This window comes from Eubalaena glacialis, chromosome 6, assembly GCF_028564815.1.
Source record: "Eubalaena glacialis isolate mEubGla1 chromosome 6, mEubGla1.1.hap2.+ XY, whole genome shotgun sequence".
NCBI lineage: Eukaryota > Metazoa > Chordata > Mammalia > Artiodactyla > Balaenidae > Eubalaena > Eubalaena glacialis.
The window spans coordinates 67,822,834-67,840,296 of NC_083721.1; the positions used below are offsets into that span (position 1 = coordinate 67,822,834).

The 17,463-nt window shown below is 37.2% G+C and overlaps 1 protein-coding gene across 2 annotated transcripts in view; it reads left to right on the plus strand.

Moving 5' to 3' along the window:
• The window catches only part of GTF2E1 (general transcription factor IIE subunit 1), a 48,837-nt gene extending 31,579 nt beyond the window's left edge, over positions 1-17,258 (plus strand). For both annotated transcript variants that reach the window (XM_061193149.1, XM_061193150.1), the window contains exons 3-5: positions 5,215-5,416; positions 11,155-11,396; positions 15,702-17,258. In XM_061193149.1, the coding sequence (XP_061049132.1) occupies positions 5,215-5,416; positions 11,155-11,396; positions 15,702-16,126 (869 nt within the window). In that variant the 3' untranslated portion in view covers positions 16,127-17,258. The remainder of the gene's footprint in view (positions 1-5,214; positions 5,417-11,154; positions 11,397-15,701) is intronic.
• The last annotated feature ends 205 nt before the right edge of the window (positions 17,259-17,463 follow it).

Below are 17,463 nucleotides of genomic sequence, written 5' to 3' on the forward strand. Positions count from 1 at the left end.
AGTCTTAAGTCATTTTCCATAAAATGTAGAATTTCTTATTTTTCTCGGACTCCAGGCCTGGCATTTGACAGGCTGCTTTCTTGTCTACAACTTGTGTTTGTATGATAAACATAGGACTCAGATGTCAGGCTAGCTTTTCTTCTTGTAATGTTTGCCAGACATGGTTGTTGTTGGAAGACAGTTCTCCATGGGTCTCCCACATGTTATGTATGTTTTACAAGCAGAGATGCTACTGACTGCCTTTTTTCTAGACTGTATTTTTCAAGGAGGTTTATATAGTGAGCAGCCTTGGAAGATAGAGTTATTGTTTCTCTCCAGAGCAAAAGGCAGGTTTGCTTACTATTCAGTATAATAAAAAAGTCTCCCTCCAGAGTCTGTTTACTTAGTGTCCAGCATGGTAAAGGTAGTATCACCCTACAGAGCAAAAGACAAGCATGTTTATGCCCATTATAAAAGGTTTGGGTTCCTAAGCTCAGGGTTTCTTTCCTGGAACATGATCCACTGCATGTACAGTTGTCACCTGGCCATCTTTGTGTTACCCTATGGGAAATGGGACTCAGGGAACTGGAACATGATCCACTGCATGTACAGTTGTCACCTGGCCATCTTTGTGTTACCCTATGGGAAATGGGACTCAGGGAACTGGCACAAAACCTGACACTGGTACTGCTATTGCCATGAGTAATAAAGTTCTTTTCTCTAACCTATAAGTCTTGTGTCTGTCTTCAGCATCTATAAAACCGTGGTAGGATAATTTGTTAGTTTACGAGTAGGGTAAAATTTCAGATCCGTCACAGTTTTTGACAGTAATATGAAAGCCACTCTTTTCAGAACTGCAAAATGGGCCCTCTACAAGTAATTCTTGTTAAGCCTTAATCTACATTAAGCCTGCGTCTCTGGAAAGGTACCTAGATGAGGCTAGAGCTCAGGTTCCTTATGACTATACTGTGTTTTCTCTTTTCCCCCTATTTTTTTTTTAATGAAACTAAATTTATTCAAGTTCAAGGACTATCGTTCTGAAATAATCTTGCTATGAAATGATGTTAACAGTGATCTCTTTTTCTCTCTCTTTTCCCCAAATAAAAGCATTGCTATTTTATACAGTTGAGCTACACTGGCAAGTATGTTGATTTGTTTACTTAACACTGAAGTTTGGAATGTATGTTATCTTCAAGAGAAAAATGCGGTAGTTGGGAGGACATTTCTTTTTAATTGGGTAACATGACAATCTCAATGGTAAATAACCTAATAAACTAGGTAATAAAACATAGTATGTTGGATGGTGACAAATGTTAAGGAAAAAGAAAGGGAGGACAGGACAGTGTTGAAATTTTAGGTAATGTTGGCTACGGAAGCTCTCACGGAGGTGACTTGAGTAAAGGTCTGAAGTTAGGAGACTAGCCATTTAACCTTCTGGAGGAAAAGCATTCTGGGCAGAGGGAACAGCAAGTACAACGGCTCTGCAGCAAAGTGTTCCTGGTACAAGACATTGAGGAGGCTGATTTGTAATGCTTTGAAGACATATAATGAGAGGATTATAGCGTTGCCCTTTGCTTAGCTATCTTTTTATTCTTCAACCAGAGCACTTACTTTTATGTTTAGGTACTTTTTCACTTGAGGAATGGGATTTCTTCCTTTAAAAATAATTTGAAAACTACTAAACTAGATAATTTTTCTTCTGCAGTATTCTGTAGTTCTCCTTGATGGTCTCTGTAAGTGCTCATTTTTCAACAGTCAACATAAGTCCCGCATCTGTGTTTTTCAATTCAGCAGGTATTTGAGAGCTGTGTTAGACCTTACTTTACAGGCATACCTTGTTTTATCGTGCTTTGCTTTATTGCATTTCACAGATCATTGCATTTTTTACAAATTGAAGTTTGTGGCAACCCTGCATTGAGCAAGTCTGTTGGTGCCATTTTTCCAGTAGCATTTGCTCATTTTATGTTCCTCTGTCACATTTTGGTAATTCTCGCAATCTTTCAAGCTTTTTTGTTATCTTTGTTATGGTGATCTGTGGTTAGTGGTCAGTAACATCTCTGACGTTACTACTACAACTTGCTGAAGGCTCAGATGATGGTTAGCATTTTTTAGCAATAAAGTATTTTCTAATTAAGGTATGTACATTGTTTTCTTAGACCTAATACTATTGCACACTTAATAGACCACAGTATAGTGTAAACATAACTTTTTCATGTACTGAAAACCAAAAAATTTTTGACTCGCTCTCGCTTTATTGCGATATTTGCTTTATTTTGGTGATCTGGATCTGTACCTGCAGTATATTTGAGGTATGCCTCTGTATGACTTATGTTTTAACTCCCACATGGATTATTTTCTTTATATTTCTGTTGAAGAGAAGAGACTGAGGCAGGTTGGAATAGTTAGAGAACACCCTAAGATAGCATACAAACTAAAACCTCTCTAGCCAAGGTCTCTATTTACCCTTTGTTACTAAATATAAAGGCTGGCTTTCAATTCTTATTGACCTTGAAAATTAGCGCCATACCATTTCCTCCTTGAAACACCATCCTATCCCTCTGGCTGCACCATTTCTATCTCTCAAGGATTCTTCTTTCCTTGGGTTTATACCTTGACTGTCCATGCTTCTTACTCCTTAATCTCTGGATACTCTGATCTACTTTATGGCTTCAGTTACCATCTATATGTTGTTGATTCTCATATCAAAATTTCTAGTCTTAAGTTCCACTCTTGAGCTCTAAGCAGTTGTAATAAGTTGGCTTCTAACATATCCATTTTGATGGCCAGTGGGCAACGTAGATTCAGATATCTAAAGCAAGGTATCTTTATTTATCTTTCTTCAAGAAAGGTATCTTTCTCCCACAAAGAAAAACAAACTTGTTCTTCCTCTTTCTTTATTTTGGTAAATAGTATTCTTGATCAGTTAAGCCAGAATATTTATGTTGATGCCCATTAGTCAAAGACCATCATGCCCACAGTGTACAAAATTGGGTTTGTTGATGCTTTCTGCAGCAAGGAAACCACACACCATAAGAAACCATGTGATATCTCAGCAAGACTATGCTGAACAAACTTAGAGAATATGGGCTTTTGTTAGATAATATTGGGGAGGATTCAGGGAACTGGTAGGGATTTGCTGTGGTTTAGGTACTATCAAGAAGTGAGGGTAATTCTATGATTGGATATCTTAATAAATCTTATCCCAGAGGTGAGAAGACCAGGGTGAGGCTAAAAGTGTAATTGGTGAAGAAGTAGCAGTCATTCGTGTTAGCTGGGTTTTTGTGTGTGTGTGTGTGGTTGTGCAGAGACCTTGCTTTTGTCTATATTCAGACAGACTCAGATTGGCTTGGTTTTGCCTCACTTCCATCATGGTCTCAGAGGACCTTTTATCTGATGTTGGTGATCTGTGAGATTCCGTTTGGCAGAAAAGCATCACAGCCTAGCTATGAGTGCTAGGTTCCTTCTTAGCTATGAGGGGCTGCTTTTCTCTTTCTCACTTATTTGAAATGGATGTAAAAGATGAGGTAGCATATGGATAGCAGGAAGATAGATTAAGAGTGTTTAGACAGGGTATATGAACAAAGAATTTACTTGTGATTGGTTGTTTATGTGTGAGAGGCAATAAAGAAACTTATTCTGTTTGAAATATATCAGTAGAATCTAGTGTTAATGTTGAAGCAGAGATGTCTAGTTTGTTTATTCCTTACTAGGGGAAGAGGGGTTGGGGTTGGGGTTATGTGTCAGTCATATATTGGGCTATTTAAAACTAAATGTTTGCATACTTACTATGTGCCAGACACTAAGTACTTGTGTGATCTCTTTTAATCTCTTGGGTTAATTGGGTTAGAAAGGAAGAATGCATATCCCTGGCATTGGGAATAAGGACCAAACTGGAGATCCAAGTGGGGCTAGTGGTGTTAAGTAATATTTAAGAGTGTGAGTTTCATCATAATGGATTGGGTTTGAATCCTGCCATCACCTCCCAATTAGTAGTGATAAGATCTTGAGCAAGTTACTCAACCCCTTAGAACCTCTGTATTTTACAGGTTTAAATGGGCAATAATAGTAATACCGTCTTCAGATGACTGGCGATACTTGGTACTTAGAAAGCACTCGGTATACAATAGCTGCTTTTATTACTTTTCTCTTATTGGCTATGTGCCTTTGGACAAATCACAAAACTCAGATCCTCAGTTCTGACGTCATTTTACAGGATTGGTGTAGGGATCAAAAAGTGTAAATTGAAGCGCATTAGAAAGAAAGCACTTATACAAATAAAATAAATGTTAATGTCTAGTATATTGTCTCTCAAGTGTTTGAATTTACTTGACAAGTAAAGGACTGTGGTAGGGTTATGATGTTTTTGGATCAAGTCATACAGGATCTTGAATGTTAGGATGAGAAATTTAGATTTGATGCTGTGGACTTTAGAAGTTCAGCCATCAGATAGACTTTAGAGCAGGGGGATGAGATGATTCAAATGGTGGCCTAGGAAACTTGGAATTGGAGAGGGAGAGCCTAAAGGTTCAAAGACCAGATTTAGGAAGCTAAATTTCAGACTAAGTAATGGTGGCCCAGATTAGTGAAATAATAGTAGAAGTGAAAAATCTGTGATGTTTCTAAGGAATTACTACAATTTAATTATAAGTTGAATGTGAAGGCTGTAGAAATAACAATAAAGGCTTCTTGAACTTTAATTTTGGAAATGGATTGGTTAAAGTTATTTAGATGTAAATAGTTAATAAATTTGAAGAAATAACCTTGTTACAATGTACAGAATGACCAGAGACTTTTGGTTTTAGGTATTTATTTGACTTTCCCCATGACATAGATTCAAATGTGTACTGTGCAAAAAGAAAACTGTTGGAAAAGGATACAGGTTTCAGTGGTAAGCTGTAAAGAATTTGATTTTAAGTTAAAATAAGTATAGATATGATAGAAATGTTGTGATTAAAATCTGTTTGCTGTGCTGCAGTTAGGGGTGAAATTACTTTGAAATGCTTCAAAAAATGATAGATGGATAGATATGTGATAAATCAAATATAGAAAAATGTTAATTGTAGAATCTCAGTGGTGGGCACATGGATGTTCACTGTAAACTTCTTTAATCTTTTCCATGTTTTTGAAAGTTTTAATAATAAAATGTTGGAGGAAGAGTGGAGATATTAACTGTTTGCTAAAGGCTAGTCTTGAGAATTTCTCTTCCCTGACCTGAGACTTTTGTTTTCTCTATAGGAACTTTCCGCTGTACTTTTTGCCATACAGAGGTAGAAGAAGATGAATCAGCAATGCCCAAAAAAGATGCACGCACACTTTTGGCAAGGTTTAATGAACAAATTGAGCCCATTTATGCTTTGCTTCGAGAGACAGAGGATGTGAACTTGGCCTATGAAATACTTGAGCCAGAACCCACAGAAATACCAGCCCTGAAACAGAGGTGAGTGTAGGCCCTGTGCTGTTATCAAGAACACTTTTAAGCTTGCCCTTGTTTTAACTACCTGTACTTTGGAGAGCAGGATTGGGTAAGTAGTTTACCAGGAGACTAAAAGCTATAAGATTATGTGGATTCTAAGCTCTGCCACACATGTCGTATTAACTTGTGCCTGTGATGAAATTTGTTTGTACTGAATGCAGTACAGTATGGGCGCTAGGCAAAAATCTTTAAATAGTCAGGTTTGACTTTTAAGTACTCAATCTGCTTGGGCCTACTGCAACTCAGCCAATTGTTAGTTAGTCCTAAATTGGTTGTGCCTCTTGGGGATATCTGAATTTTCCTCGTCAAGTTCTGAAGCCTGAAGTTCTTTAAGGAATACAGCTTTCACTTTTTTTGTATGTTTGTTTTTGAAGTTTTTAACCACACATTTCTTGCCTTCCTTAGTTTTCAATGCAACTTTCTTGAAAGTGAAGTCTAGTGGGTGTTACCTATGGGTTAATACTTCTTACTGTGGCTCCCTATTTTTGTCAGTGTACCCTAATTTTTGAATTGCAGAGGCAGCCTTAATTTTGCCATGCCATAAAAAGTGGTTTTTCTTCTTTGAAAAGTATAAATGAGAATTGAGGTCAGGGAGTACTCTCCTATTCTTCCCTTTTTCTTTCTTCTTCCCAGTTTCAAGCTGAGGGCTTACAGTTTATACCCATCTACTCCCTTCCATAGAACACAATAGTCCAAGTTGTAACTGTATAGATTTTGGGAGCACTCTTAGTATTTTGTGCCCTCTGGTACTGATGTTGCAGAAAAGCCAGTTCTGGGCAGTCCTGAGCAAATTGAGTTTCTTTTTGGTGGTTAAAAACAATCCAGTTATACAGAAGGTTTTGTATCTGTACAAGTTATTGTGAATTTTCTTTTCTAGCATCTGTGTCAGTTAGGATGCCTTTATCTGTGATAACAGAAAACCAACTAGAAGTAGCTTGAACAGTAAGAAAAACTTTCTAGCATGACCAGAAGTTCTTAGGTAGCACAATTCAGAATTAATTCCACAGCTCAGTTACATCTTCAAGGATCTAGATTTGTTCCATACTTACTCTGCCGAACTTGGCCTGTTGGTTTTCCTCTTGGCACCACCAGGGGAGCTAGCCTAAGATGGCCATGTCTTTCTAGGTATCACATTTAGATGAAAATGTTCAAGCACAGAAAATGGGACCATCCCTTCCTTGTGTCCTATTTTAAGACGGAAAAAAGCTTTCTCAGAGGGCCACCTTCATCCTACTGTACCCCCAATGTCTCGCTGACCAGAATTGCTTTATATGCTTATTTCTAAACCAGCATCTCACAGAGGAAATGAGATCACATGATTGGTGCTTGGACTGGTTAAGGTTTACCTCCTAGGACTGAGGAAGGTGCCAGAGTCCTTTGGAGCAAATAGCCATCAGTACTTGAATAAAATCAATAAGCAAAGAAGGAGAGGAGCCATAATTATAGGCAACCAATATCATCCACATTACAGATAGCCTTAAATTTTTCTTACTGGTCGTTGGTCTCTTATCAAGAATTTATTTGTTATATCTTTTTGTGCATTTAAATAATACTGTAACCCTGTCACAGAAGCCTGTGAGGGAAATTGATTTTACAAAAATACATACCTTTCTAAGCTTATGGGTTATTTCATATTGAAGTGTGTTTAGACATTTTCTCTGATTGCTTTCTATACAATATAATACTATTTATGAATTATATTTGTGTTTCCTCTTCTAACTATAGCTATCTTCTTGTTTATTAAGATCCTTCCCCTCTACAGTAGCATTCATTCACCACCACCACTGGCATTCTACCTCTGTTGTTCCACACCTACCACAGTCCACCTCCCATTCCAGGATCTTCATTTAGGTATCCCTCACTCCATGCTGGAGATAAGTCTGAGCCAGATGCCCAACAGCAGCTCACTATATCAAATCACCTGTTTCTCATTAGGTAGGCATGATGGTGACTCAAAGGATGAAGAAGAATCAGGAAATACAGGAAATAAACTAACCAGGAAAGAGGCTACTCAACAGCTTGGTCACTAAGAAGAAAGGGGAAAATGGAGGCAGGCAAGAAAGATTGAATGGTGTCCCTGGACTTCCAGCCAGAACAAAATATAACCGCTTGTACGTGGTCAGGAGAAAGACCAATAGAGCTAGGTTAGAAGGTGTTACCCTGGCTGAGATAGCCTCACCAAGCATTTGACAAGCTCCACCGCTTGGATATAACATCCTGAAAGTGGTATTGATTTAGCCTTTCTGTACTATAGGATCCATTTCAGAGCACAGCAGTCCTGTAGTAGCCATCCTGCCCCAGTACAAGAAAAGAAAAACATCAGTAGAGTTGTATGGGGGCTCATAGACAAGAGTAATTCATTAATTAAAAAAAAAAGCAGCATGATTGTTTGGTTACTGATATGTAACCAATTAAATTCCCTAGAACAGGAACCAGAGGCTGCCGCTGCAGGACTGTCAGTAGATTTAACCCAAGAGCTGATGGACAGTTTCTGCCTTTCAGCAAGTCAACCCACTGGTGATATTTAAAGTCTTCCTATTCTTCTTAAATGGAATTTCTTTCCAGTAACCTCTCCTTTTCCATCATCTCTTATTTAGCATTCACCTTAAAGATCTTTAAAATTTTATTTATTTTTGAAATAATATTCCTCCCTCACCCCTGAGTAAGTTATATCTTTTAAAATTCTAAAATTTCTTAAATAATGTAAAAAGATTCAAAACTAAATTGTTACTTTTGTCATCTTTAAGTGAAATGTGCACATTCTCTCCATAGAAGAAATTTAAATGTGCAGAAGGAGTGAACTCTGGTGTCTCTCATCTAAATTTTCTTTAGTGTCACATTTGCTGATGATTTAATTTGACTGTGTATGTGGTGAAGGTAGAAATAAAATCTGTGTAGTCAACTCTCCATGGTAAAAATTATCTTTTAAAAAGAATTCTTCCAAATTAAAAAATTTGTTTAACTTGTGGTAAGATCTCTCCTGCCTCAGGGAACTCCCTGGTGGTCCAGTTGTTAGGACTCTGCTTTTCCTGCCGGGGGCACAGGTTTGATCCCTGGTCCGGGAACTAAGATCCTGCAAGCCACATGGTGTGGCCAAAAAAACAAAACAAAACAAAACTCTCCTGCCTCAAACTGGAATAAAACCAATCTTGAGTTTCTGTAATGGAATACCGAAAACAAAAGACTTTTTAAAAATGGTCTCATGCTAACATTTATTTGAATTGTCCTGTTCTTTTTCTCTATCCTTATTCTTCTCTACTCAAAGTACTGAACACTTGCTAACCTTTGGAAGATAGTCTTCAGAGTTAATGCTAAATATACAGCATAGATGAAAACTATGTGTTCAAGATGATATAGAGAAACAATAGCTTCAGAAAGAGTGAGTGAATCATTTAAGATTCTGGGTGAAGGAGAGATGAATAAGGACAGGATGTAGTTATCCAGGTCAGAACTAGAGAAACATTGAGTGGGTGGAAAGAGACAGAAAAGGCATCTGGCTAGCTCAGGGAGACACATGTGGGCGCAGACAAGCATACAGGACAGGCTCAGCACAACAAGATAAGAACGTTAGCTGTAGATAGAAGAGACATTAAAAGGAGTCAACGAGACAACTGGGTGAGAGAGGAGAGACTAGAATGTAGAGTGAGCACAGCAACATGAAAACACAGATCAGGCCAAGAGAGAAGGGAAAACTGAATGCTTGAGAGAAAGCAAAAATCAAAAAGACAACTTAAACCAGACTAAGCACAGTCATATTATAGTGAAGCCTTTTAGAAGACAACATGGAAGATAGAAAAGGAATGACTAAGGACAGATATGGATTAAATTGAGACAAATGTAGTAAATAATGCAAAAAGTAACATTAGATGAATGCAGAAAGGAATAAAAGGTAGAGAGAAACCAGTTATTTCCAGCTGTAACGTAAGACTTTAAAATATAGTAAGACAAATAGATAGATTGGGTACAGAGAAATGGCCTTGTAGGCCTAGACTCAGAGTGGGCCAGCAAATAACTGATGAAAAAGCTATAGGAAAGAGTGATTTACAAAGCAGCCCTGGTACAGCTAAAGGCAGTAGTTACAAGGCATGGATTAAGTGACCAGATCAGCATGGTTTGTACAACTAGAGAGGGTGCATTTTTTTGATAGAAAAAGTGGCAGTGGGTCTGTAGATATCCAGAGGCAGAACAGGAGGGAGGGATGGGATGAACCCAAGATTACCTCCAGAGGTTGGTCAGAAACACAGTATTCTCAGGGAGAGATGTAATGGGCCAATCAGATACGTGGATAGTAGTATACATCAGAGAAATCTCAACTAAACATGAGACAAAACTCAAGTAGATGTGAGTGGGCCCAGGAAGAAATGAGGAGCAATGGAGTAAGCAGATATGAAGTAGGACCAAAGAGAAGGAAAAACAGTGAATGGCTTCTGAGAGAGAAAACTGATACAGAACTTAAAGACAAATGAAGAAATATTGCTTAGGCTCAGAATGAGACAGCGCACTACACAGGAGACAGTCCAGGATTCATGGAAAAGATTTAGGAAAAATGGCAGAGAAGTAAAGGAGAAACATAGGGCCAAGAGAATCAGTCAGCAGACACAGAAAAGAACACAGCAAAAGGTATGGAGAAAGATACAGAGCAGGTACTAAGTAAGCAGGTAGTTCATGAAATATGAAGATAGTTTATGCAATAAAAGAGCTGTCTAAACAGAAAAGGAGGGACAGTCATGCCTAGAACTTGATGCAGGAAAGCATCAGTAGCAGGCAAAGAAAGACAAGGTGTGAGCTTAGACACACAGAAAATCAGGTATATTCAAAAGAATGTGGAGTACATTGAAAGTGAAACAATCAGATAAAACGGGGAGCAGCAGAAAGACTGAAAACTCATAGAGATGAGGAAACATTAAGTGACTAGAGAAGGATAAGGAATGATCCAACCTGGAACAGACTAAGAAGATCATGGGTAGTAGAAGTAAAAGGCAAAACAAAATAGACTCAGAAATAGATCATGGTTGCTGTGGGGTAGAAATAATGGTTGGGCCTGGATATGGAGAGTCAGCATAGGTGCAGAGATGGACAGATACAACTTGAAAAGAAGCTGATCTCTGCATAAAGATTTGCCTTATTTGGTGAGTCGCAGAATATTAATTCTGAGTTGAAGTCTGGCTTTGTAGAATACTATTCTAGCTTCTCAACACACAAAAGAAAGGGAAAAGTCCACAGAACTACTTTGAATTCTTCTGGGTTGAGCTGAGAGCATGCTTTTTAAAATATAACATGTGTTTTGTTTTGTTTGGGGTTTTTATTTTGTTTTTAAACAAAATACTCATCAAAGATGTTCCTGGAAGAGATTTTTGCCAGACTAGTATCTTTAAGTGGATTATGTCACTATTTCATTCTCCCCTCTCTCTAAGTAGACTTATTTAAACATCTTAATCTGTACAACCTCAATCATTTATATACACCAGAGGATTCAGTGTTTGAGGAACTTAAATATAAATATGATGTGTTGTTCTAACCAATGTAACTTTCACCCTGGGGTATAAGAGCAGATTTTCCAGAATTATGAAAGCATGTGTGCATGATTGCTAGATAGAATTTATATGTAATTCTTCAGTAACTACTTCCCCAGCTCCCCTTCTTTTCTAGCACCAAGACTTCAAGTTTTCTTCTTCCCTTCCTCCTCTAATCTTTTTATATAGCAAGGACCGTGCAGCAACTGCTGCTGCAGCTGCTGGCCTGGCAGGTGGGCACCACCGGGAAGCATGGGCCACCAAGGGTCCCTCTTATGAGGACTTATACACTCAGAATGTTGTCATTAACATGGATGACCAAGAAGATCTTCATCGAGCCTCACTGGAGGGGAAATCTGCCAAAGAGAGACCTATTTGGTTAAGAGAGAGCACTGTCCAAGGAGCATATAGTTCTGAAGAGATGAAAGAAGGTAAGAGTAGAAGAAGTAAGATGAATATGTCTTGGGTATGGTAGAAAATGAACTTGCCTTAGGAAATCACCTGGGCAATTCTTAGTTTTATTGGAAACCCACTGTGTCTGTTTTATAAAACAATTGCATTATAGCAGGAAGTAAATTGAGCAACAAGCATTAAAACCAACCAGTAGACTTGTATTAAACTTCAACTTAGTTGAAAAAACAGACAGCTTTTTAAATTTCCATTTTAGATTTGAGAAATTGTCATTTCTTTATGTTAATTTCTTGAAAAAGTACTCTTGTGTTCAAAGTGGCTAAATTCATTTCTTCTTTAATCTTCTGTTGCCCTAACTTGCATGCATTTTTGTTTCTTTGAATTAGGAACCATAACTATATACTAGTCCAAACTATTTATGTTGTCTCCTCATAAATACCGAGGAGATGTGCTACTTGAAATATATAAAAAGATACCAAATGAGTAAAGACAAGGATTCTCACCATCCAAGAAGATTGGCAAAACTTTATACTAGAAGATTTTGGAAATCTCTGTGAGCCCTGAAAGGTTAAGGATTATATAATAATCAGAAGCTTGAGAACTGCACGATTTTACTTTTTAAATTTTAGTCTCGAATTACTGGATTCAGAGACTGGGTGATGATGGTTTAGGACTAGGTAGAAAATGGGAGACTAAAACTGGATAAGTATTGCTCAGAAACTGGGAAACAGAGGTGAAAGAGGGAGTCTTTACCTCTGGTTAGATTTCATCAGCATTAGAACCTACCCACCCCTATTCCTAGGATATGTATCATTGCTAACATATCACTTGAGTCTGTTTCTTTAATACTAAAGAATCATCAGTAATTAAAAACCACTTGTTTTTTGACTTTTTTTTCTAACCTCTTTTCCCTTCACAATTAGCATTTCTTTACTGTGTATGCTAAGAATTGTAAATGTAGTGTGGAGTTGCGTAGTCATGGTAAAAGCAGATGTGTGATTCTCTAGTGTGATTCTCTTTGGTGTTTTAATTCCAACCAGAAAAAAGTTTTCCTTGGCAATCATACTTTACTCTCCCTCCTTCCCACTGATTACCTTGGCTATGAGGTTTAGTTATTTTGGTGCATATTGGTTTAGATTACATAGTAGTTAGGCTGTCAACTATTTAATAGGTTCGTTTTCCCCAACTTGGCTTCTTGCCTGTTCTTGAAGCAACCAAGCCTTTTTTTCTGTGAACTTAGGAACAAAATCGAATGAAATAAAACTATTGTTAGCCAGTATTGTATACAGTTAGGCTCATATGTTTAACAGTCAGTGTTTATAATTCCTAGAATGGTACAACTTGAATCATAAGGGCTTTAAATAAGTCATCTAGTCTACCCTGTTCCCTTTTGTGAATATTTCCTTCTGTGTATAAAATAGGATATGCTTTTATGTCTAAATTTGTCTTCGTTAGGTTTTATTATAGTTGAATAGGCTCTATCCAGTGAATGTGTGAAGTGACTCTTATTTGTCCTACACTTAATTTTCCTCAGAGTTCAAGTTATTTTAACATCTTTCAGAATTTTATAGACTTCAGTCATGTCCTTATTACTCTACTGAAAGTTCTAATTCCTTTTGATTCTACTTTCCTTACAAAGCGTTCTCTTCCCCCAAGCCATCTCCACCTACAGTTTTTGTCTTATTTTAATTATCTTTTTCTGGACCATCTCCAATTGTAATATACTTTACTTGAGACCTAGTGACCAGAACAATACATGTTATTTATGCATGAATTTATCATTAATTATTTGAGTTTTATCTCAAATATCCTTCTAGTTTTTACATGACAGTTTATTGCTTTGTTTCTGGAAGCACATTAAGACCAACAACTTTAGAATTATGTGCAGAGATTTTTTTCAGACTCTCTTCTGCCCTTTATCTGATAGCTTGGATAAGGTTTTTTAGTATATTTTAGATTATTTTTCTATAGGCAGATTTTCTTACACTTGCCAATAATGAAATAGATCTGCCACTTTTCTGCCCACTTATACAACCTTCAGCTCTTCCTATATTTTTTTGCTATCAGTTTGGCCTTTAAGAACCCAGAATTGCTTAGCATCATCAGTGAACTTGACAGTTTCCCAGGACACATCTTCTTCGTAATTTATAACTCTATTAAATAAGACTGTTCCTAGAACTAGTGTTTCTACCTTACCATCTAGAGATTTGTTCATTTATCCTTATTTTTTGTTTTCTGTCTTCATCTGTAACAGAATAATTCCTTTTTTGGCTAAATCTCTCAAGAACCTTGTCAGAAATCTTTTAGATATGACTTCATTTAGTTTACAAAACTAAATTGCTTTTCCTCTAATTTTATATTTACTTTAAACATTATTCAAAATACTATGTTGGTAATATTAAGGTATTTGGAAAATTCTTTTAGAAGTGTATAAGTCTTAGAGACTTGCATACATTCCTTGTCTTTTTTTCCTTTTGAAATACTGCATTGGTAATAAGGGCTCTAAGGAGGAGGTTCAGCCTTTGGCACTATTTTAAAATGGTTAAGTTTGATTTTAACCCTCATTTTTACATCAATGTTATCAAAAGTCTGTTTTCTCTGATCTAAACTTTTAACTTCTCAATTCCTGTTTCCCTTTCTCTCTCTTATGTGCCCAATATCTTATCTCAGGAGTTCTATACTTTCTAAAATGTCCAGGGTTACAACTAATTCATTCTAATATGTTAATGAGAAGATACTTTCACTTCATCCATGGCCAGAATGGGTCATTTCTGGGTCTTCTCTTGATAATAAGTAACACTAATCTAAGTGCCAGGCCTTCACAAATATTCACTTAATACCCACAATAATCCAGTGAGGTAGATACTGTTTTCCCCCCTTTTTGTACTTGAGAAAATTGAAGCAGAAAAAGATGAAGTAACTTGGCCAAAATCATACAGCTAATAAGTGTTAAGAGTCAGGATTTGAATCAAAGAGTCAGGTTTCAATCAACATTTTAAATTCTTTTATGTATTTAAATGGCATTATATTTTGTATTATTTTCAGAATACAAATGTTTTTCTTAAATTCTTCATCTGTAATATGTACACAGAATGATAGGAGGTGTGTGGTGGGAGAAGTTTCATTTCTGATACTAGATTCCTAGATAAACAGTTCAAAGTACACTTAATTTGCTTCAGGAAAATAAAACTGCCATTTATTCACTCATTCATCAAATATTTATTCAGTGCCTAACAAGCAATAGGCACTATTCTGGGTGCATGGGATATATCACTGAATAAAAAAGGTAAATATCTGTTGTGGAGAACCTACAGCTGTGGAAAGCAGGTGACAAAGACAGTAGACATAAATTATTATGTTAGAAAATAAGTGCTATGGGGAAGAAAATAGAGCATTGGGAATATTAGAGGTAGGGATGAATTGAAAGAAGGTGAAATCTGAGTGAAGACATGAAAGATGCAAGGGGGTATGGATACCTAGAGGAAAAATATCCCAGGCAAAGGAAACTGGCAGTGCAAAGGCCCTGAGATAGGAGTGTGTGTGTGGTGTGTACAGGGAATACCATGGAGGCCACTGTGACAGGAGCAGAATGATCAAGGGATAAGAGAAGGGATAAGTAGGTGGGCAGGAGGAGTTCAGATGATGTAGGACTTTATATGCCATTGTAAGGCCTTTGGCTTTTACTCTGAGCAAGATGAGGAGCCGTATTTTGATGTCCTATTATGCCAGCTACAAAATTGGTCCTTCATAGACATTATTTCATGTTCTTATCCAGAGCCCTAGAGGATAGATGCTTTTATTATCCCATCTTACAGAAAAAGGTACCAAAGTTGAGAGACTAAATAACTTGCCTAAAGTGTTACAGCTTGCATGTGGAAGAACCAGGATTCAGATCCAAGCCATATATTTCTTACAACCCATGTACAGTTGACCCTTGAACAGTGCAGGGATTAATCTGAGTATAACTTAAATTCATGGTTTCTCCACCTCCATGGGTTCAACCAACCATGGATCATGTAGTACTGTAGTATTTACTATTGGAAAAAAAAAAATCCATGTATACATGGACCTGCACAGTTCAAACCCACATTGTTCAAGGGTCAACTGTACTTAACCATTATGCTACTTAAGTTCCAGTTTGTGAGAAACATTTTGAATATCTTATGGACAGTAGCTCAAAAAATGGAACCGGTGAAGTCTGTGTTATTTTATAATATTATCCTATATTTAAATATAATATATTAAAATATTATATATTTTATTAGTTATAAAGGAATGCCTTTTATATTTAAGGATATTGACTTTCTGGTTTTTTTTCCTTCCAGGTGGCTTAGATATAGACTCGTTTCAGGAGCGTGAGGAAGGCCGTGCGGGGCCAGATGATAATGAGGAGGTCATGCGAGCACTGCTCATTCATGAGAAGAAGACCCCCTCTGCCACAGCAGGCTCAGTAGGGGCGGCTGCTCCTGTGACCACTGCCAATGGCAGTGACTCTGAGAGTGAGACCAGTGAGTCAGATGATGACTCTCCACCCTGTGCTACAGCTGTGGCTGCACATCATAGGGAAGAGGATGAGGAGGATGATGAATTTGAGGAAGTAGCAGATGACCCCATTGTCATGGTGGCTGGCCGTCCGTTCTCCTACAGCGAAGTGAGCCAGAAGCCAGAGCTGGTGGCCCAAATGACACCAGATGAAAAGGAAGCATACATAGCAATGGGACAACGCATGTTTGAGGACCTCTTTGAGTGAGCTTTCCCTACCTTTTCCTCCTTTCTCTAATGCGCATTTCAAAAAGAAATTCCCTACCTTTGAAGAAAAGTGTTCAGTGGCCTTCTGCCTCTCTTGATGTAAGTCAACTGTTAATCTTGTGCAAAGAGTAATGGGAGAGAGAGAAAGTTTGATTTTTATGCCAGAAACTTCCCCACGAGGTAGGTTGGCTATAAGCATACCCTTTCCTATTACTACAGTATTAGTATTTTGCTGTATTTCCTTATCTCATCTTTTTCCTTTCCCTTTTAAGACACATTTTTCTCCCTTCTGAAATGAGTGAGAGAAGTCTAAAGGTAACTTCTTCATGTCTGCCTGTAGAAGCCCACTTTGATAGGTTACAGTAATTCATTGATCACATCCTTTTTATTTATTCTGACCAAGCACTCCAAACAACTCCTGATATTGCTGCCAACCAAGCAGCTTGGCAACAGGCAAATCATTGATGAAGGAAAAAAAAAAATCTTAAAGCTTCATATTGCTTCACAGTTTAGGATGAAGTCAGTTTGTAAGGGGAGGTGGGAGTGTGTGTGGAAGAAGGATGGTTATGTGTAAATCTCATGATTAATATCTAAACCAAAATTGGTGTCTTTAGAACTGACTTGACTGACAGATATTATTGTTGTGCTTAATGCCTTTTGGTTTGTATGTTGGATAATAGAAAACAGAAAGTGTGTTTGGTAAGCTCTTAGGAAGAAATTAGAGAAAAAACACGGACTTAGTATAAGGAGTCCATGTAAATGGTTGAAGAGTGGAGAGCATTGGGAACTGTACCTTTTAACATTGTCTGAGTTTGTGCTGATTTGGAAATCCTTTATATAAAGCTGAGACTGGTCCCCTTCTTTTTCAGTTCTTCCACAGTGCTATAAATTGTTTAAAGAGGCCATTGCAGCAGAAATCAGCATATAACAATTGATTACTCCTCTCTCTTTTTTTTTTCTCTCAACATTATTGAAGGCCTTGTTTCTTTTGATTCTTGTCAGGCATGGTATTTTAGAGTGCATCCAGTATATCACTGAGCATTGTAACCTCAAGGAAAATACTTTATTTTTGGTTCTGATATGTAGCATGGTATTATTCCTTACGGCAGAACTTTAAAGAACTTTCATACAAGGGTCTACAACAATTGTATTTTTTATAATATTTTCCCTTGCATTGTCATTTTAAGTATTTATCATTTTATAGTACATGTGTAAAGTTGAGATAGATTTTAAACACCTGAGCCTTGTATAAAGTAATGATTCATTTACCTGGGTTGTATTATGACTGAATATTGACAATAAATCTATTTCATACTGACTGAAATTTGTTAATCTAGC